Source organism: Dama dama, chromosome X (genome assembly GCF_033118175.1).
Source record: "Dama dama isolate Ldn47 chromosome X, ASM3311817v1, whole genome shotgun sequence".
NCBI classification, from domain to species: Eukaryota; Metazoa; Chordata; class Mammalia; order Artiodactyla; family Cervidae; genus Dama; species Dama dama.
In genome coordinates this window covers 99,515,622-99,538,892 of record NC_083714.1, presented here as the reverse complement: position 1 = coordinate 99,538,892, position 23,271 = coordinate 99,515,622, and the positions used below count along the sequence as shown (strand labels likewise).

Sequence of the window (23,271 nt, the reverse complement as noted above, 5' to 3'; positions counted from 1 at the left end):
GAGACACAACTTCTGAGCCTGTGAACCCCAACCACTGAAGCCTGTGTACTCTATAGCCTATGCTCTGCAACAAGAGAAACCACTGCAATGAAAAGCTCTTGCACCACAACTAGAGAGTAGCCCCCACTTTGCCACAACTAGAGAAAGCCCACACAGGAACAAAGACCCAGCACAAACATACATGCCTCCTTCAAAAAGCAATAAAACACTAACTTCCCATTAAATAAGCAATTAAATAAGATAAACTTCAAATCCTGGACAAAATTATCATTTTTCCCCTTTTGATCACTTTATTTTTATTGGAGTATATTTGCTTTGCAATGTTTTAGTTTCTGCTGTACAGCAAAGTGAATCAGCTATACACACTACTATGTATAAGTAGTTATATGCTACTATAGAAAACTAATGAAAATTCATTTTTTAAAATGAAAGACTCATACAATGGGTGGCAGAAATTTATGAGTAGATATTTTTATTCTATACATTACATGTAAGTACGTATTTTAAAGGCATAGCCTATGGGGTATTATGGTAAAAATCCTAAAAGCATTTTCCTCTTTCCCCTATCCCCTCATGCTGACTCGGTCACCCTGAATGGGATTGTGTTTACAGGTGTCAGTGTCCTTTGAGGACGTGACTGTGGACTTCAGCAGAGAGGAGTGGCAGCATCTGGACTCTGCACAGAGGCGCCTGTACCAGGATGTGATGTTGGAAATCTACAGCCACCTCCTCTCACTGGGTAAGCCTAGCCAGAATGTGAATCTGCGAGGAACCTTATGGGTAAAGTGTTGTCCATTCAAGAAAACATGTTAATGTCTTAAACCGCACTGTCTCTGACTGTGACCTTATTTAGAAATAGGATCTTCCCAGAAGTAATCCAGCTAAAACAAGGTCACTAGTTGGGCCCTAAACCAATATGACTGGCACTCTTACGAAAAAGAGAAGTGTAGACACAAACACAAACACTCAAGAGAGACCGTGCAGAGGCACTCAAGGAAAGGATGACCATGTGATTGGAGGGATCCATCTATAGGACAAGAGGTGCCTGAGGCCACCAGAATCCAGGAGGGAGGCATGGAACGTTTCCCTCCCTAGCACCTTCAGAAAGAGCATGACGTGGCTGACACCTTGATTTTGGACTTCCTGCCCCCAGAACCGCAGGACAAGAAATTCCTGTTGTTCTGAGCCACCCAGTTTGTGGTACTTTGTTAAATAGCCCTAGGAAACTGCAACTTTCTCTACTGGGAAGTGGAGTGATATTATAAGAAACACCTAAAAAGACATGGAAGTGGCTTTGAATTGGGCAGCAAGTAGAGGCTGGAAAGATTTGTAGGTGCTTGATAGAAAAAGTCTAGATTGCCTCAAAGAAACCTGTGGTAGAAGTAGGAATGTTAAAGGCGTTTTTGGTGAGATCTCAGATGGTACAGTCCATGGGGTCACAAAGATTTGGATACAAGTGAACACACACACACACTGCCAGATGGAAGATAGGCATATGTTGTAGAAAATTGGTATAAAGGTAAATCTTATAAAGTGGCAAAGAATTTGGCTGAATTTTGTTCTCTTTGGTGGAAAGAACTTGTAAGTGATGAACTGGGATATTTAACTGAGGAGATTTCTAAGCCAAGTATTAAAAGCGAGACTTGATTTGTCCTTAATGCTTATAGTAAAATGCTAGAGGAAAGAGAGAATTTGAAGAAGGAATTGTTAGTAAAAAGGAACTATAGCATGAAGATTTTGAAAATTTTCAGCCTATCCATATTGCAAAAAGCGAGATGTACTCTGGAAAGGGCACCGAGTGTGTGGCTGGAGAACCAGTTGCTAAAATGATTAGACATGTGACTTGTAGATCCAGTCAGCCATCTCAGCAGAAACACTGCCAGCTTGGGATGAACAGGGCAGAGGCAGGAAAAAGGAAGGAAGGAAGGCTGGGTTTCTGGGATTCTCCAGCCAGGAAACGGGCCAATAAAGCTATTTGGCTGTGAATATCTTTTAAGAAAAGCGATGAGTGACCCTACAAATGGTTCAGAAGCCAGCAGAGCTCTCACTGCCACCACAGGCCCAGAGAGCATAGCCTAGGAAGATGCAGGGTGACAAGCTGTCACCTCTTTGCTTCCAGAAGGTGAGCCACCCAATTGATTCCAGGGCTAAGAGGGCAAGGCCACCACCCAGGGTTGAGGGTGTAAGGTCACCACATAGGATCTGAGGTCACATCTCTTAACAGTGACATGCTCTGTTGAACTCTATCTTCAGCTTTCCCTTATGGTACTTGTTGACTATCAGTTTTGTTCCAGTATTTAGCTTTCGGTCTTCCCTGGTGGCTCAGATGGTAAAGAACCTGCCTGCAATGCAGGAACCTGGCATTAGATCCCAGGGTTGGGAAGATTACCCTGGAGAAGGGAATGGTTACCAACTCCAGGATTCTTGCCTGGAGAATTCCGTGGACAGAGGAACCTGTCAGGTCCATGGGGTCTCAAAGAGCCAGACCCAGCTGAGCGACTAACACTTTCGCTTCCTTTTATTTAGCCTTACACCAAGCCCTGGTGGCTCAGTTGTAAAGAACCCACCTGCCAAGCAGGAGATGCAGATTCGATCCCTGGGTGGGGAAGATCCCCTAGAGTAGGAAGTGGCAAACCCACTCCAGTGTTCTTGCCTGGGAAATCCCATGGATAAAGGAGCCTGGTGGGCTACAGTCCGTGGGCACAGAGTCAGACATGATTTAGCAACTAAACAACAACAATATTTAGATTACATGGAGTTTACTGCCCACTTTGGGCACATTCTCAAGCAATTAAACTCTGGGAAGACCCAGTCTCAGTGCTCCAAGGGTGGCTCCTGGCCTCACACCATCCATAGGCTGAGCCTCCATCAGAAGAACTTGGGCCCCTTACAAGCAGCACTGGAAGTCAGGTCTACCGTTTGCCACATTTTCTGTCAGCACTGCCTTCTTCTATGTTCACTCACCATTACTGAGGGAATCCTGGGTAAGTTTTATTTTCCTCCACTAACTAAAATGCTTACATTCTGTGAGTAAATCGAGACTTCATAGGAAACCAAAAGTTGTTTCTCAGAAGGAGAGCAGAGGATGGCAGAGCTTAACTCCAAAATCCTAGGACTTGTGCTATGATTCATCTCAGGGGAACTGCCAAAGGCTCCATCCCTGTGTCGCTGACGCTTCAAGCACCACTGGATCTGATGGGTCATGTGACCCAAGTGGCAGGGTAGCTTGTATGGCTGTCTGGACGTGTCACACAGGGCCTTCTCCTATTCTGATCTCCACTCAAAATGGCAACTTTTTGAATGACCTAGTAAATAGGCCAGAGTAGCTCATCCAGATAAGGACTGTGTTGCCTTTGATGTCCAAAGAGGCCCTAGGTGTTGGCCCTCTTTTTACTTATAGAAAAGCCAGATGCAAAACTTATTCTTCAAGAGGTTAGAAGGAGTATCTCCACAAGCCCCCCACCACTGAACCCCTAGAAATCTCACTGAGATAGAAAGCCCCTAAATTTATTTTCAGATTCATTTCCCATCTCCTGACACACAGATGTCTTATCCATATGTCTAGAGTAATTTCTCACTCTTGTCCACTAGGTCTAATCAGCATAATATCCATGTAATGGACCAGTGTGGGGTTCCTAGGTGGCGCTGGTGGTGAAGAACCTGCCTGCTAGTGCAAGAGATGTAAGGGATATGGGTTTGATCCCTGGGTTGGGAAGATCCCCTGGAGGAGGTCACAGCAACCCATTCCAGTATTCTTACCTGGAGAATCCCATGGACAGAGGAGCTTGGCAGGCTGTAGTCCATGAGGTCTCAAAGAGTTGGATATAACAAGTGACTGAGCACACAGACATGTGATGTGATGTCTTGTGGAAGGGAAAATTGCCCAAGATCCCTACATGTTAAATTATGACATAGGACTGGAGAGTTGAGCTACCTCTGAGGCAGGACAGTGCAGGTATATAGCTGGCCTTGCCAATGGAAAGAAAACTGCTTTTGCTGGTCTTTGCTAACAGTACTGTTTTTAAGAAAGGCATTTGCCAGATAAATATATACATGCCGAGTATCAAAGGATGTGTTCATTTGGTCAAGCAACAAAACTGTATCTGGTATAGCAGCTGCTGTTGGAGACACTACCTGGTTAAGTTTATGATAATCCACTGTCCTTCTCCAAGATCCATCTGTCTTCTACACAGGCCAAATAGGCATGTTGAATGTAGTGGAATCACCATCCTTGCATCTTTCAAGTCCTTGATGGTAACACTAACCTTTGCAATCCCTCAGGAAAGCAATACTGCTTTTGGTTTACTGTTTTCCTAGATGGAGACAGTTCTAATGGCTTCCACTTGGTATTTTACACCACAAGAGGCCTCACTCCATAGGTCAGGAGACCAATATGAGGATACTGCCAGTTGCTGAGTATTTTAATTATGCATTCCTATACCAGAGAAATTGCTGAGTATTTTAAGTATGCATTCCTATACCAGAGAAAATAACCACAAGATGGGTTTAGGAATCCACTGAGCTCACTGTGTGATGGACCTGAGCTAAAACTCCATTGATCACTTCACTTTTATAAGCCCTTACTCTGTCTGGTGAGCTACAGTAATGTTTTGGGTCTTTTGGAATTAGTGTCAGATCAGAGCCAGTGTCCTGTCTGGTAATATCTGGAGAGCCTCATTACTTTTTCCCCCAATGCAGAGGTACCCTGGTAAAGGGCTATAGGTCCTTTTAGGAAAAGTTGGGAGAAATATTAGTGGTGTAAATTTTTGGCAGTGTCATGTGTTCGTTCCTCCAGGGTCCCAGCCTCTCCTTCATTCAGAAGTGTTCATTCTCAGTGTATAAACTGACTCAAGTCTGAGAGTTGATTGAGGAGCTGGGACTCTGTGTTTGTATGTTTCAAGTTAGACTTCTTTTCACTTGACCTAGAACTCTTTTCCTTATACAGATCAAGTAAGATTTTAGTAGATTGCCCACTTATTTGTTTCCTATGGAAATCATGATCAACTAGCCAAACTCACAAGTCTCTGTGAATCAGACTGACTACCTTTTTGACAGCACAGAAGGTTTGGTTCATCCCTATCTAATATATATTAAAGACATGTACACTTTTTTTTCTGTTTGGTAGTAGGATAGCATAAGAGAAAGAAGTTTAAATCTCTAACTGGCCACTTGTTGTATGAATAACTAAGCCACTTACTAGCTGTGTGATTGGAATTTTACCTCTCCAAGGCTCAGCTTCCTTGACTGCTACAGGGAATAAGAGGAGAGTTGGTTTGAAGATTAAATGGATTAATTCATCTAAAGTGCCCAGGGCAGTGTCTGGTGTATAGTAAATACTCAATATTCTTTTACTTTTTGCTGTTAATTTGTTTATATGCATGTCTGTGAGCAGGTGAACCACTCTGAAACAGGTGTTATATTTAATGCTATCCCCCCATTCTCATATAGTGTTAGAAGGAGAGAGGTATAGACATATAACACATAAATATATGGGTGTGTAGCATAGTTTCTTAAATATCTGAAAACTCTCCTTTGCAAATGTTCATACACTGTTTCTGCCCTGCTTTTCTTAGACTGTCCTAACTCTGCTGGCTTCAAAGAACGTTATCTCTTAAATAATGAAACACCAAGGTAAACATTTGGGCTTCCCAGGTGGTGCTAGTGGTAAAGAACCCACCTTCCAGTGCAGGAGATGTAAGAGACCCAGGGGTTTGATCCCTGGGTTGGGAAGATCCCCTGGAGGAGGGTATGGCAACCCACTCCAGTATTCTTGCCTGGAGAATCCCATGGACAGAAGAGCCTGGTGGGCTACAGTCCATGAGGTCGCAAAGGGTTGGACATGACTGAAGTGACCTAGCATACACACACAAGGTAAAGGTTTGTTTTGAAAGATGTTTGAAGTCTAATGAGTTGTAGCATGAATTAAAACAGTATTATAAAAATTTCTACTCTTATTTGTGAATTGGACTGTTCTGATTACTACTCTGACCCTGTGCTAACCACATCCACCTTGTATTTGGCAATCCAGTGCCTCCATTTGGCCCATGCCACACCAGGTTTGAGGTTCCCTTGTGGTTCAGCTGGTAAAGAATCTGCTTGTAATGGGAGAGACCTGGGTTCAATCCCTGGGTTGGGAAGATCCCCTGGAAAAGGGAACGGCTACCCACTATAGTATTCTGGCCTGGAGAATTCCATGGACTGTATAGTCCATGGGGTCACAAAGAGTCGGACATGACTGAGCAACTTTCACTTCACTTCATTTCACTTCACTTCACCTCAGGTTCCAATTACTCCCACTGCATTTAGGTTTTCCAGTTCAGTGGCAGCAGTTCCCACTGAAATTTCTGACGTACAGTGAAGAACAATCATAGATTATCAGGGGCCCCCTAACAAATTTATTTGTCACAGTTGTCATGACTGGTGTGTCTCTGGACCATCCTGGTGTGAGTGAGCACATGTTTCATGATAAATCTACTCTTAACATTCCAATCTCCCTAAGCCTTCAGATACCTTTCTCTGTAGTACACCAAAGCAGTCCTGGAATTCCAGCTGCATTTATGTGGGCTGCAATTTGGTTCATGTTCCAGCCAACCATCCAGATATACTGTTTGTACCCTTCCTAACCCCTCAAGTGGCAACATGAAATTCAGAATCTGCTTAGTGTGCACATATTAAAAATTTCAGTCTGATCCAACTTTGTTCCTTCCATTATCCCACACATATCACCCAGATTTCTGTCCTTATAAATTGGACAAATCATGCAATCATTTTGGAGTATCTCATATCTCCTCCTGGGTCGCACTTTGTACCTTACCCTTTGGGCCTTTGTTGTTGTCACTAAGTCATATCCAACTCTTTTCAACCCCATGAACTGCAGCATGCCAGGGATCCCTGTCCTTCACTGTCTCCTGGAGTCTGCTCAAACTCATGTCCATTGAGTTGGTGATGCCATCCAACCATCTCGTCCTCCATCGCCTCCTTCTCCTCCTGCCCTCAATCTTTCCCAGCATCAGAGTCTATTCCAATGAGTCAGCTCTTTGCATCAGGTGGCCTAAGTACAGGAGCTTGAGCTTCAGCATCAGTCCTTCCAGTGAATATTCAGGATTGATTTTTTTCTTTTTTTAGGATTGACTGGTTTGATCTCCTTGAGTTGGGGCTTGGTGAACTTAAGTTTAGTTATAGGTCTAGAAGCAAAGACAGGTGGTGTCGTAGGTCCTGAGGGGAATCAGCAGTGCCTTACAAGGCAAGTCCCTCAGGGGAGGCCATTGCAGGCTCCTCAGGCAGACAGGGGTTTAACTTCTCAGTTGAAGGTGGAAGGGCTGCTTCTACTGGCAAAGACTCATCAAAATTTAGAGGTTCAGTGTCCTCATATGTTCCCATTCCACTTTTCAGGATCCTGTTCCTTCCTCATCAATGCCTTCCTTTAACAGCAGACACCCTGTGAGGTTGGGGATTTAATTTATGTTGTAATTTAGCCACTCACAGGTTGAGACTCTGGGTTTGGTTTTCAGTAAGCTCAGCTCTGCAGCTCCAGAAGCTAACAGTTATTTTCAGGACAGACTGAGAAATTTTTAGGTCATTCATGTTATGCTTGATCTGGAAAATCAGACCCCTGAGCTCATCCTTTTCTTTCCCCACTTTGTCCAGTGCAATTAGGAGCAACCAGACAATCTTACTATACTTGTAAGTTTGACAAAATTTCCAAGTGTCAAATACAAGGTCATCCAGAACCTCACCTCTTATGAGCATTCAATTAGGAGTATCCAATGTTGATAGTTTGCATATCTCTTTTTTTTTTTAATTTTTTAATTAATTTTATTTTTTTTCCATTTATTTTCATTAGTTGGAGGCTAATTACTTTACAGTATTGTAGTGGTTTTTGCCATACACTGACATGAATCAGCCATGGATTTACATGTGTTCCCCATCCCAATCCCCTCTCCCACCTCCCTCTCCACCGGATCCCTCTGGATAGTTTGCATATCTCTTTTGTCCTGTCACACCTCTCTCCTTACTACTGGAAATAGTCATTAGTGCTTTTGAATTTAATCAGAATAAAGAATCAATTCCAGAAATCCCATAACCAATTCAGAAAACTCATACTTGAGATTCTGTTCCTCAAGAGCAGGGTCCCCAACCCCCAGGCCATGGATTGGTACTGGTCCATGGCCTGCTTGCTGTTAAAAACTGGGCCACAGAGCAAGAGGTGAGAGGCAGCGAACAAGCGAAGCTTTATCTGTCTTTATAGCTGCTCCTCATTGCTGGCATTACCACCTGAGCACCACCTCCTGTCAGATTAGATTCTCATAAGAGCGCAAATCCTAGTGCGCTTGAATCATCACAAAACTATCCCCCCACCCCCATCCGTGGAAAAAATGTCTTCCACGAAACCAGTCCCTGGTGCCAAAAGGGTTGGGGACCACTACTCTAGAGTCACCCTTAGTATCAAACTCTGTATTATGGTTCTCCAGAGAAATGGAACCAATAGGATATAGGTATATACATATAGAGAGTATACACACACTTGTGCATGCATGTGTGTACATAAAGACAAAGTAGGGGAGAGAGATTTATTTTAAGGAACCAGTTCACCCAGTTGTGGGGACTGGCAAGTCTGAAGGGTAGACATGGTTGAGTGACTTTCACTTCACTTTACTGCTGAAACAAGCACTAAGACATATTCTTCTTTATTTCCATTGTGATATAGCAGGCCACGGTTTTCCCTTGGTACTCAGGATCAACCACCCCAGCCAGCACGGTAACTCACTTCTTTGCCTGTTGATTCAGAGACGTGAAAAGACCAAGATGTCCAGGTGGCAGACTTATCTTCCAGTTTAATAGAATCAGTGTTGTGTCTCTTGGTAGAAGTATTCCTCCCTTTGGAACTAAGGCATGTGGAACAGCAGAGCATAAGATTGCCAGTACAGGAAACAAAATTTTTGCTAATGGGCCACTAGGAGTGATAGTAAGTGGTGCCACTCCTGGCCCAGGGCTGAGGGGATGGGGCTACCATCTTGGTGGGCTTGGAGGACAGAGCATTGAACCAGTGAGGATTATTGTCAAGCTGCGGCTCAACTGGTAAAGAATCTGCCTGCAATGCAGGAGACCTGGGTTCAATCCCTAGGTTGGGAAGATCCCTTGGAGAATGGAAAGGCTACCCACTCCAGTATTCTGGCCTGGAGAATTCCATGGACTGTATGGTCCATGGGGTTGCAAAGAGTCAGACACGACTGAGTGACTTTCGCTTTCACTTAAAACCTAATGGAATTTGCCCTGCTCGGTTTCAGACTTGCTTGAGACCTGCCATACCTTTCTAAATTCTAATTTCTCCCTTTTGGAATGGGAGTATCTGTCCTATGCCTGTGGCACCATTGTGTTTGGAATATTTTAGAAACAGATAACGTATCTGCTTTCATAGATATGCATGGAGAGGAATTTTGTCCCGGAATGACTCATACACAAGCCTTACCCATAAGATTCAGATGATTTAGATGATGAGATCTGAGACTCTGGGTTGATGTTTAGATGAGATTTTAGACCTAAGAGTTGATGCTGGGATAATTAAGACTTTGGGGGATATTGGTATGGGGTTAATGTATTTATATATGTGAAAGATGTGAATTTGGGGGGATCAAGGGGCATGTTCTTATTTGGTTGAATAGTGCCCCCTCAAAAAAAGATGTCAAAATCTTAACCCCCAGTACCTGAAAATGTGCCTTTATTTGAAAGTAGTATCTTTACAGAGGGGATCAAATTAAAATTAGGTCATTGGGGTGGGCCCTAACCTGAGTGGTATCGTTACTTTTTTTTTTAAAAAAAAAAAGGGAGATTTGGGCACAGAAATAGGCACACATAGAGGAAAGACAGTAAGAAGACACACAGGGAGAAGATAGCTGTGGGACTGGATTAAAATACATTTACAAGCCAAGGAACACCAGAGATTTTGGCAGACAGAAGAAGCTAGAAGGTGCAAGGAAGGATTCTCCCCTATATCTGCTGGAGTGAGCATGACACTGCTAACCCCTTGATTTCAGAATTCTAGCCTCCAGAAATGTCAGATAATACATTTCTGTTGTTTAAAGTCACCTGGGTTTTGGTACTTTCTTTCTTTCTTTTTTTTTTTTTAAGTTCTACCAGTTTATTGCTACCAACCCACCTCCCTCCACCCTCATGCCCGCATGCTCAGTCATGTAACCCCATGGACTGCAGCCTGCCAGGCTCCTCTGTCCATGGACTTTTCCAGGCAAGAATACTGGAGTGGGTTGCCATTTCTTTCTCCAGGGAGTTTTTGGTACTTTCTTACAGAAGCCCCAGGGAACTAACACAGAACCTCAGTGAGGTTGTTTCTATTCTCAGCTGCTAAGTGCTCTGGGACATCTGAAGTGTGTGATGGTGTCATCCTTGATTTGCCTGAGATTCTTTAGTCCCTTTGCCCATTCATGCTTATTACTCTTTTTCCAATGAAATGTTACTTTTCCAAAGAACACATGGAAAGCAATTAGCTGGACCCCATTTTCTATCATTTCCTGTTAACAGGGTATGAAGTTCCCAAACCAGAGGTCATATTCAAGTTGGAGCAAGGAGAGGAGCCTTGGGCACTGAAGGAAAAAACCCTACATCACAGCTGCTCAGGTGAGTGTGATCCTGGCAGAAGGGAGACATGGAAATACTTGAGACCAATACCTTTAAAATGCTGTGATTGCTGCCCTTCTTGAAGGTTCAAAACTTTAGAAACTCCTTGACCTCTGAGGTACCAAACTGCTCTTCCCTGTATTTCCTTTACTGCTATCAACTGTCTTCTTGGCTTAGCTTCCCTCCAGGAGAATTGCTACAGTACCTATACTCTGGATCATATGCCAGATTTCCTCACTATGGATCTGGCTTTCTTGGATGTTTTCTCCTTCCATCATATTTTTATGCTTTAGTACTGAAACCCCACTCCCAAGGTCTTAGATCCTTATTGTATACATTCAGGTTTTAATGGATTTGCCTTCTTTGAAGATCAGTTGGTTGCCTCACTCCTGTTCTACCTGGTTCCCTTTCAGCTTCTTTTCTCTCTTGTTTTCATCTTCTTACTCTAAGATATCAACAAACTGTCATCTACAACCAGCCCCACCTCCTTTTCTCTTCATAGATATTGCTTTCAGATTCCTTACTTCTCTTCACCTCCCCTAATCTCCATGCCTGTCTTCCATCTTCTCACTTTATGATCCCTGTCACCTAGCATTTTCTTTTAAAATCAACTTTATTAAGGTATAATTTACATACCATAATAGGTATCCATTTTAAGTGTAGAGTTTGGTGAGTTTTGACAAAGGTACACACTGGTATAAGCACCACCCCAGTTGTGATACTCCATCACACAAAAATGCACCTTCATGCCCCTTGTAGTTAATACTCAACACCACTTCGGCCCCAGGCAACCACTGAGTTACTTTTTGTCACTATAGACTAGATTTGCCTTTATTAGTGTTGCATATAAATGGAATCATTCCATATGTACCTTTTTGGGTCTGGCTTTATTTGTTCAGCATAATGATTTTGCAATTCATTCATGTTATTGAGTATATCACTAGTTTCTTTCTTTTAAATAGTGGATACTATTCCATGGTATGACTATTAAATAGTTCCTTTTAAATAGTGAATACTGTTCCATTATAATTTTTTTATCTCTATGCCTGTTAATGACAAGTGGTCATTATTTGGTTATTAGGACTAAAGTTGCAGTAAACATTCTGATTTGTCTTTGTGTGAACATATGTTTACATTTTTCTTGGGTAAATGCCTAGGGTTAGCGTTGCTCTTATATTATAATCAATGTTTGCTTACCTTTCTTATAATTTCATAGAATTGCCGAACTGTCTTCCAAAATGGCTTTACATTCCCAACAGCAATACATGAGAAATTCTATTGCCCCAAATCCTTGCCTATACTTGTTATCATCAGTCTCTTTAAACTTTGCAATTAGAATGGATATGTAATGGTATCTTATGAATGTAAGCAGCATTTCTCTGATGAGTAATAATGTTAAGTATCTTCATGTGCTTATTATCATTTGTACATTTTTTGTGAAGTGTCTATTGAAATATCTTTCCCATTTGGTGGGGGGGGGTGGTTGTGTGTCTTCTTCTTATTGAGGTATAAGAGTTTTTTATATTTGCTCGATACAAGTTCTAAGCCAGATATATGTACTGCCAATATTTTGTTGCAATCTGTACCTTACAGTTTTATTCTTACTGGTGCCTATCAAAGGAAAAAAATTTTAATTTTTATAGAGTCTAATTTATCATCTTTAAAAAAGGTTTTAGTATTTTTTATCATCTATTTAATAAATCTTTGCCTACTGCAAGGTCTTTGCTCCTTGGAAGAAAAGCTATGACAAACCTAGACAGCATATTAAAAAGCAGAGACATTATTTTGCCAACAAAGGTCCATATACTCAAAGCTATGGTTTTTCCAGTAATTATGTATGGATTTGAGAGTTGGACCATAAAGAAGGCTGAGTGCCATGATGCTTTTGAACTGTGATGTTGAAGAAGACTCTTGAGAGTCCCTTGGACTGCAAGGAGATCAAACCAGTCAATACTAAAAGAAATCAATCCTATATATTCATTGGAAGGACTGATGCTGAAGCTGAAGCTCCAATACTTTGGCCACCTGATGTGAAGAGCTGACTCATTAGGAAAGACCCTGATATTGGGAAAGATTGAAGGCAGGAGGAGAAGGGGATGACAGAGGACAAGATGGTTGGATGGCATCACTCACTCCATGGACATGAATTTGAGGAAGCTCCAGGAGATGGTAAAGGACAGGGAAGCCTGGCGTGCTGCAGTCCCTGGGGTCTCAAAGTCTAACACGACTGAGCGACTGAACAACATTGCAAGGTCACAAAGATATTCTCATATTTTCTTCTATACAGTTTATCATTTTAGCTTTTTAAGTTTAGGTCTATGATCCATTTTTGTGTTTAATGTAAGGGTTGATGTTCATTTTTTTCAATACGATATTCAGTTGTTCCAGAACCATTTGTTGAGGAGACTTTTTTCCCACTGAATTTCCTAGGCACAGTTATTAAAAATCAATTGATTTCACATATGTGAACCTATTTCTGGACTTTCTGTTCTGTTTAATTGAGCTGTTCAACTCAGCTCAACTCGTGCTTGTACTCAGCCATGTCTCACTCTTTGTGACCCCATAGACTGTAGCCTGCCAGGCTCCTCTGCCCATGGCGTTTTCCAAGCAAGAATACTGGAGTGGGTTGCCATTTCCTCCTCTAGGAGATCTTTTTGACCCAGGGGTTGAACTCACGTTTCTTGTGTCTCCTGCACTGGGAGGCAGATTCTTTACCGCTGAGCCATTTCTATTTTAAAATGAAGGTTTTATTATTATTCAGGTATGGTGAGGCCAACATATCTGGAGACAGCTGCCATTGAAAATAGTTTGTAACAGCTTCCAAGAGGAAAAGGCATACCACACCATGCAGAGTCACACCAGGGAGCACTAAAGTCAATCAGGAGGTAGAAGTTGTAGGGGAAAAGCATGGGCAACAGCCTTTATTATGATTTTCATAGGAAAGGATGGGTGAGGTAGAATAAGCAGGCTGGAAAGGTTTAGAGTTAGCTAGTTTGAGTAATTTCAGTGGACTCTGGGGTGTAGTGTAGAGACTATCCTTAGTTGCCTGGTACCCAGCCTGAGGTGATTAGGGCAGGGGTCTAGTGGCTCAACCTGTGAGATCTTGAAAAAGGAGATAGTTGGGGATATGGGCTCTGGATTTGTTGGTTTGCATATAGTAGGTATACTTACAGGGAAGTCACTTGCTGTCTCTAGGAAATAACTAGGTCTGGGAGAGGCAGTCTCTCCAGGATCAGCTAGGCGTCAGATGCTAGAGCATCAAGAATACAGAAAATAAGAAAATATAGGTAACACACTGTCCTTTTGGCAGACCCCTATTTTAATTGTTGTTGTTCATTCACTCAGTCATATCCAACTCTTTGCTACCCCACAGACTGCAGCACGTCAAGCTTCCTTGTCCTCCACCATACTTTATTACTATAGCTTTTATAATGAGTCTTGCAGTCAGGTAGAGTAAGTTCTCCAGGTTGACTTTTTAAAAAAATTACTTTGACTCTTCTAGGTCATTTGCATTTCCATATAAATTTTATAATCAGTTTTTAATTTTTTGGAAAAAAACTTGCTGGGATTTGGTTTGGCATTAATTCTAAGATCAGTTTTAAGAGAATTGACATCTTAACAATATTGAGCCTTCTAATCTGTGAATATAGCAACTTTCTACATATATTTAGATCTTTGATTTCTTTCAGCAATGTTTTATAATTTTCATATAAAAGTTTTATGTATCCTTCATTAAATTTACCCCTAGGCATTTAATGTTTTTGATACTATTATAAATAGCATTTTAAAATGTTTTCAGATTATTTATTGCTAGTATAAATTGCTAGAGATTTATTTTTGTACATTGACTTTATATCCTGAGGCATTAATTTATTTATTTACTTTTGGCTGTGTGGGGTCTTCGTTGCTACTCACAGGCTTCTTGTAGCTGTCGCTTCTTTTGTTGTGGCGCACAGGCTCTAGAGTGTTCGGGCTTCAGTAGTTACAGTGTGTGGGCTCAGTAGTTGCAAGTCGTGTGCTCTAGGGTGCAGGCTCAGTAGTTGTGGCACACAGGCTTCATTGCCCCATGGCTTGTGGGATCTTAGTTCCTTATGGGAGTGAACCTGTGTCTCCTGCACTAGCAGTCATTTCTAAATCCACCTATTAATTCTCTTGTAGATTCCTTGGGGTTTTTCATGTAAGTAATCATCACTTTAAGGGCACTTCTACTTCTTCCTTTCTAATCTCATGCTTTTATTTCTTTTCCTTTCCTTATTTCACAGTCAAAGACCTTTATTTAGCTCAATGTTGAATAGAAGTGGTGAGCGTGGACATGCTTGCCTTGTTCTGATATTTGAGGCAAAAAAATGTACCATTAAGTATGATGTTAGCTGTAACTTTTTGAAGCTGCCCTTTATCAGGCTATGTAAGTTCCTTTCTAATCCTAGAATTTTTAAGAGGTTTTTTCCTTATTATGGTTATTTGTTGGATTTTATCAAGTGCTTTTTCTTCATCTTATTAGAGCGATCATATGAGTTATTTGCTTTTATTTTGTTAATATGTGTATTTATTTTTTATTTCAATAAATAAACAATTGAAATTTTTTATTTCAATAAATAATTTTAAATTTACCTTACATTTTTGAGATAAATACTAGTTGATTATGATTTATTATCCTTATTATTATATTGTTGGATTCCATTTACTGATATTTAAAAAAATATTTGCACTTTTCATGGGTGATATTGGTTTGTAGTTTTCTCTTTTTTTGCAGTATCTTTGTCGGGTTTGGGTATTAGGGTTATGATGGCCATAAAGAAATGAGTTGTGAAGTGTTCCCTTCTCTATTATCTGAAATAGTTTGTGGAAGATTTTTACTTCTTTTTTACTGTTTCATGAAATTCACCAGTGAAACGATCAGCCCTCAAATTTTCTTGATGGGAAAGTTTTAGTAACAAATTTACCAGTGAACTCATCTGGGTCTCAAGTTTTCTTTATGGGACTATCATTTCAAATTCAGTTTCTTTACTAGATCTAGGGATATTCGTATTTCTTCTTGCTTTGATAATTTTTCTTTCAGGAAGTTTGTGCATTTTATCTAAGTGGTCAATATTTAACATTTAATTGTCTCATAATATTCCTGTATTATCATTTTACTTATTTAAATACTTATTTATTTATTTAACAGAAGGAAAAACGGAATACATATTCATAATCGGAGACTTTGACATTCCTATCTCAGTAATTGATTTTTGTCTGTTTACAGACAAAAGAATCTGTAAAGATTTGAACATGATATACCAGTATGACCTAATTGACATACATAGTTCTCTACATCCCACAACTGTAGAATACACATTCTTTTCAAGTGCATGTGGCCCACTAACAAAAATAGACCATATTTTGGGACATAAAACTAATGGCAACAAATTTCAAAGGGTTGGAATCAATGCATTATATGTTCTGTAATTACTATTGAAATAAATCAAATCTCTGAACAGAGAGATAATTAGAACATACCTGAATGTTTTGAAAGTAAGCAACATATATACAAATAGCCCATAAGTCAAAGAAAAATCCATAATAGAATTAGGAAATATTTTGAGCAGAATGATAGTGAAAGTATGACACATCAGAACGTGTGGGATGAAGTACCACCCAGATAGAAATTTATTGCTTTAGATCAAGAGAAAATCCTGAGCTCATCTCTTCCCATTTGTTGTTCAGTCACTAAGTCGTGTTCGACTCTTTGCAACCCCATGGACTGCAGCACACCAGACTTCCCTGTCCCCTTCTCCTCCTGTCTTCAATCTTTCCCAGCATCAGGTGGTCTTTTCCAGTGAGTCAGCTCTTCACATCAGGTGGCCATAGTATTGGCGCTTCAGCTTTAGCATCAGTCCTTCCAATGAATATTCAGGGTTGATTTCCTTTAGGATTTCCTTTAGGATTGGTTTGCTCTCCTTGCAGTCCAAGGAATTCTCAAGCACCTTCTCCAGCACCATCAATTCTTCAGCACTCAGCCTTCTTTATGGGCCAGTTCTCACATCCATACATGACTACTGGAAAAACCATGCTTTGACTATGCAGACCTTGTCAGCAAAGTGATGTCTCTGCTTTTTAATATGCTGTCTAGGTTTGTCATAGCTTTTCTTCCAAGGAGTGTGTGTCTTTTAATTTCATGGCTGCAGTCACCAATCCTCAGTGATTTTGGAGCCCAAGAAAATAAAATCTGCCATTTTTCCCCATCTGTTTGCAATGCAGGAGACCCTGGTTCGATCCCTGGGTGTGGAAAATCCCTGGAGAAGGGAATGACTACCCACTCCAGTATCCTTGCCTGGAGAATTCCATGGGCTACAGTACATGGGGTTGTAAAGAGCAGACACGACTGAGTGACTAACACTTTCTCTTCCTATGAACACACCTAAACTATAACTACATAGAGAACAACTGTCTCTGAAAATGACATGAAGACTAGCAGAACAAATTTTCCACATCTAAGGATATAAAGAAAAGTCCACATTGAGATATGTAGGAGGGGCAGAGACACAGTCTATTCAGAACCCACACACCCAGTGTGACAGCCTGCAAGCAAGAGGGATATCATAACTGCAGAGGTCCCCCTTGAAGAGCAAGGGGTTCGAATCCCATGTTGGACCTCTCAGCCCAGAATACCTGCCCTAGGAAAATGAATCCCTACAACATCTGGCTTTGAAAACCAGTGGCACTTACATCTGGGAGAGCTGGATGACTGTCAGAAACTAAGATTTTACTCTTGATGAGCTCACATACAGACTTTCTCTCTCTGAGTCCCAAAGGCAGCAGCTTGGAAGTGCCTGGGCTATATGAGAATGAGATTCATTGACTAGTTTTAGAGCATGTGCCAGAGGGGCAAGGATCTGGTGAAACTTTCTCTAGGGACAGAAGTGCTAGTGGGCACCATTTTTTCACTCTCCTTCTACCTAGCTGGCCTGGTGCTGGCAGGTACCATTTCTGTCACTCTCCACTCTCCACCAGCCTCACTAATACCATGCATCCAGTATTCCTCTGAAGACATATCACACTGCACCCAGTGAGCTGCCTTGTCTGGCCCTAGTGCCCCCTGAAAAGTGGCTCCTGCTCCAGGGGGCCAATCCATCCACCAGCATGCTCACACCAATTATGGCCCAACCACCGTAGGTGGGTACATGCAGGCCACACAGGGGATACCCCTGGAGCACCTGTTTCTGGTGACCAGGGGTAATTGCACCACTGAATATTAAGAAAATATCACGACCAACTTTATGCTAACAAATTTGATAACTGAGATGAAATGGACACAGTCCTAGAAAAACAAAAATTACAAGAAATGTCAAAAACAGAGAAGTTTTAGCAATCTTTTTATCCATTAAAGAACTTTAACCTCGAATTTAAAACCTCTCCTCATTGGTGAATCCTTCCTGTCATTTAAAGAATCCCAGTATTGTACAAGTTATTTTTTATTAAGAGTACTTTTAAAAAATTTTTGGGCTGTGCTGGGTCTTTGGGCTGTGGCATGTGGGCTTTCTCTAGTTGTGGTGTGTTGGCTTTCTGTAAGTTGCCCCGTGGTTTATGGAATTGGGATCTTGAATGTGGAATTGGAATCTTAGTTCCCTATTCAGGGATCAAACCCATGCCCCCTGAATTTAAAGGTGGATTCTTAACCACTGGACCACCAGGGAAGTTCTTTTGGATAACAACAAAAACAAAAAAATAACATTTTCTATCTCATTTCATAGTAAGTTGAACTATATTAGAGTAAAAAAAAATATATTCTTCTCCAAAAGATATCATTAAGAAAGTGAATAGGCAAGCCACAAACTGGGAGAAGATATTTACACTACCTAGATTTGAGAAATGACTTACATTCAGAATATATAAAGAACTTGTAGAAATCAAAAAGAAAAAGGCAGACAACCCAGTAGAAAAAGACATGGGTAAAAGACTTGAACAGGTACTTTTAGAAAGAGGTATCTGCATGATAGTTGTGTATATGAAAAGGTTGAACATCATTATTAATCAGGGGAATGTAAGTTAAAACCACAATCAGACAACCCTACACACATAAATAAAACAGAACAATGGCTAAAATGTAAAAGACTGACAATATCAAGTGTTATCAAGATTTTGGAGCAACTGGAATTTATATGCATTGATGGTAGTAATGTAAATTCTTTCAGTCAATTTGGGAAACTTGCAGTACGTACTAATGCTAATGTATAGCTATTCTGTATCTCAGGAATGTCACTTCTAGGCATTTATTTAAGAGAAGTGGTATGGACCTAACAGAAGCAAAAGACATTAAGAAGAGGTGGCAAGAATACACAGAAGAACTATACAAAAAAAGATCTTCATGACCCAAATAACCATGATGGTGTGATCACTCACCTAGAGCCAGACATCCTGGAATGCAAAGTCAAGTGGGCCTTAGGAGGCATCGCTACGAACAAAGCTACTGGAGGCAATGGAATTCCAGTTCAACTATTTCAGATCCTAAAAGATGATGCTGTGAAAGTGCTGCACTCAATATGTCAACAAATTTGGAAAACTCAGCAGTGGCCACAGGACTGGAAAAGGTCAGCTTCATTCCAATCCCAAAGAAAGGCAATGCCAAAGAATGTTCAAACTACTGCACAATTGCACTCATCTCACACACTAGCAAAGTAATGCTCAAAATCCTTCGAGCTAGGCTTCAACAGTATGTGAACCATGAACTTCCAGATGTTCAAGGTGGATTTAGAAAAGGCAGAGGAACTAGAGATCAAATTGCCAACATCCACTAGATCATTGAAAAAGCAAGCGAGTTCCAGAAAAAAACATCTGCTTTGTTGACTATCCCAAAGCCTTTGACTGTGTGGATCACAACAACCGTGGAAAATTCTTAAAGAGATAGGAATACCAGATCACCTTACTTGCCTCCTGAGAAATCTGTATGCAGGTCAAGAAGCACCAGTTAGAACTGGACATGGAACAACAGACTGGATCCAAATCAGGAAAGGAATATGTCAAGGTTGTATATTGTCACCCTGCTTATTTAACTTATATGTAGAATACATCATGTGAAATGCCAGGCTGGATGAAGCACAAGCTGGAATCAAGATTGCCAGGAGAAATATCAATAACCTCAGATATGCAGATGACACCACCCTTATGGCAGAAAGTGAAAAAGAACTAAAGACCCTCTTGATGAAAGTGAAAGAGGAGAGTGAAAAAGTTTGATTAAAACTCAACATTTAAAAAACTAAGATCATGGCATCCGGTCCCATCACTTCATGGCAAATAGATGGGGAAACAATGGAAACAGTGAGAGACTATTTTTTGGGGCTCCAGAATCACTGCAGATGGTGACTGCAGCCGTAAAATTAAAAGACGTTTGCTCCTTGGAAGAAAAGCTGTGACCAACCTAGACAGTGTATTAAAAAGCAGAGACATAGTCTGTTCTGTACATCTGTATCTCTTTTTCTGTTTTGCATATAGGGTTATCATTACCATCTTTCTAAATTCCATATATATGTGTTAGTATACTGTAATGGTTTTTATCTTTCTGGCTTACTTCACTCTGTATAATGGGCTCCAGATGTACAGAACAGACTTTTGGACTCTGTGGGAGAAGGCGAGGGTTGGATGTTTCGAGAGAACAGCATTGAAACATGTATTTTATCTAGGGTGAAACAGATCACCAGCCCAGGTTGGATGCACGAGACAAGTGCTCGGGCCTGGTGCACTGGGAAGACCCAGAGGGATCGGGTAGAGAGGGAGGTGGGAGGGGGGATCGGGATGGGGAATACATGTAAATCCATGGCTGATTCATGTCAATGTATGACAAAAACCACTACAATATTGTAAAGTAATTAGCCTCCAACTAATAAAAATAAATGAAAAAAAAAAAGAAGTGGAGAACAAAATAAAACAAGACAAAAAAAAAAAAAAAAAGGCAGAGACATTACTTTGCCAACAGAGCTCTGTCTAGTCAACCCTATGGTTTTTCCAGTAGTCATGTAAGGATGTGAGTGTTGGACTATAAAGAAAGCTGAGCATCAAAGAATTGATCTTTTTGAACTGTGGTATTGGAGAAGACTCTTGTAAGTCCCTTGGATTGCAAGGAGATCAAACCAGTCAATCCTAAAGGAAATCAGTCCTGAATATTCATTGGAAGGACTGATGCTGAAGCTGAAACTCCAATACTTTGGCCACCTGATATGAAGAACTGACTCACTGGAAAAGACCCTGATGCTAGGAAAGATTGAAAGTGGGCAGAGAAGGGGACAGCAGAGGATGAGATGGTTTGATGGCATCACTGACTCGATGGACATGAGTTTGAGTAAGCTCCGGGAGTTGGTGATGGACAGGGAGGCCTGGCATGCTGCAGTCCATGGGACTGCAAAGAGTCGGACATGACTGAGCGACTAAACTGAACTAAACTGAGCACATACATCCACTAAAATAAATGTACAGGAATGTTCGTATCAGCATTATCATAATTGTCAAAAACATGATGCTGTTAAAGTGCTGCACTCAATATGTCAGCAAACTTGGGAAATTCAGCATTGGCCACAGGACTGGAAAAGGTGTTTTCATTCCAATCCCAAAAAAGGGCAATGCCAAAGAATGTTCAAACCACTGTACAGTTGTACTCATTTCACATGCTAGCAAGGTTATGTTCAAAATCCTTCAAGCTAGGCTTCAACAGTACATGAATCGAGAACTTCCAGATGTACAAGCTGGGTTTCAAAGAGGCAGAGGAACCAGAGTTCAAATTACCAACATTCGTTGGATCATAGAGAAAGCAAGGGAATTCCAGAAAAACATCTGCTTCATTGACTGCACTAAAGCCATTGACTATGGATCACAACAAACTGTGGAAAATTCTTAAAGAGATGGGAATACCAGACCACCTTACTTGTCTCTTGAGAGACCTGTGTGTAGGTCAAGAAGCAATGGTTAAAACCAGACATGGGACAATGAACTGGTTCAAAATTAGGAAAGGAGTGTAACAAGGCTGTATATTTTCACCATGTTTATCTAACTTATATGTAGAGTACATTATGCAAAATGCCAACCTGGAAGAACCACAAGTTGGAATCAAGATTGCTGGGAGAAATATCAACAATCTCAGATATGCAGATGATACCACTCTAATGGCAGATGGTGAAGAGGAACTAAAGAGCCTCTTGGTGAATGTGAAAGAGGAGAGTGAAAAAGCTGACTTGAAACTCAGCATTAAAAAAAAAAAAACTAAGAGCATGACATCTGGTCCCATCACTTCATGGCAAATAGAAGGGGAAAAATTAGAAACAGTGACAGATTTTATTTTCTTGATATTCAAAATCACTGTGGATGGTGACTGCAGCCACAAAATTAAAGGACACTTGCTCCTTAGAAGAAAACCTATGACAAACCTAGGCAGAGTATTAAAACAGAGAGACATTATTTTGCTGACAAAGGTTCATATAGTCAAAGCTATGGTCCAGTAGTCATGTATGGATGTGAGAGTTGGAACATAAAGAAGGCTGAGCATTGAAGAATTAAGGCTTTTGAATTATGCTAGAGAAGACTCTTGAGCATCCCCTGGACTGCAAGGAGATCAACCAGTCAATCCTAAAGGAAATCAGTCCTGAATATTCATTGGAAGGAGTGTTGCTGAAGCTGGAGCTCCAATACTTTGGCCACCTGATGTGAAGAGCCAACTCATTGGAAAAGACCCTGATGCTGGAAAAGATTGAAGGCAAGAGGAGAAGTGGGCAGCAGAGGATGAGATGGTTAGACAGCATCACTGCCTCAACGGACATGAATTTGAGGAAACTCTGGAAGATAGTGGAACACAGAGGAGCTTGATGTGCTATGGTCCATGGAGTTACAAAGAGTCGGGCACAATCTAACGACTGAACAGCAACAGCAAAACCATTTAATTAAGCACACAAATATTTTTAAATGACACAAAAGATAAAAGCAGGAGTGGAGGAAGAGGATATTAACCTTTCCTTTTATTTGAGAATAAACTGGACTTTTGTGAGCCATTTTATTGAGTGGCAGTGAGAATGCTAGCTTGCATGCTCAGCTCTTTCTAAACAGATGACTCTCCATTTCTGTACGGTTCACTGAATCTGTGGGCTCAGTAAAGGGCTCAGGAAGCTTTTCACTGCAGAAGCAAATGTTTATGATGAATATTGGTACTGTGATCTAACTGTTGTCCAATACAGCAATGGTTTAGAAGTTATGTTTTATTTACAACTTAGACATTTTATATACATTTAAGTGTTTAATAAAGTGAAAAGTAAAACCACGTCTGAAATCTAGCCTGGGAATCCAGGGGTTAGTAACTTCCAAATAAATTAAAGCCAAATATATGAGAATACAATGCAACTTAAGAATAAGAGGATGAGATTTTTGGACTGGACATATATTGAGAGTACAGTATCTAACTGACTAACAGGGGAAAACTGGATTTGATGACTCAGAGCATTCTAAATATCTAAAAACTCTTGCTGATGAGATAGTGTACAGTTCTTCCATTTTTCAGTTATTATTGAGAATATAATATGTCTCATGAACTGTATTGGTAATGGAAAATCTGTGATTCACTCTTGGCAAGAATAGTGTATTAATTGTGTTAATTCACACAGTGTTAATTCACAGTAATAAAGA

The 23,271-nt window shown here is 40.8% G+C and overlaps 1 protein-coding gene across 4 annotated transcripts in view; it reads left to right on the top strand.

The window, feature by feature from the left end:
- The window catches only part of ZNF81 (zinc finger protein 81), a 101,420-nt gene that overhangs the window by 62,949 nt on the left and 15,200 nt on the right, over positions 1-23,271 (top strand). For all 4 annotated transcript variants that reach the window (XM_061137416.1, XM_061137418.1, XM_061137415.1 and 1 more), the window contains 2 exons: positions 613-739; positions 10,537-10,632. In XM_061137416.1, the coding sequence (XP_060993399.1) occupies positions 613-739; positions 10,537-10,632 (223 nt within the window). The remainder of the gene's footprint in view (positions 1-612; positions 740-10,536; positions 10,633-23,271) is intronic.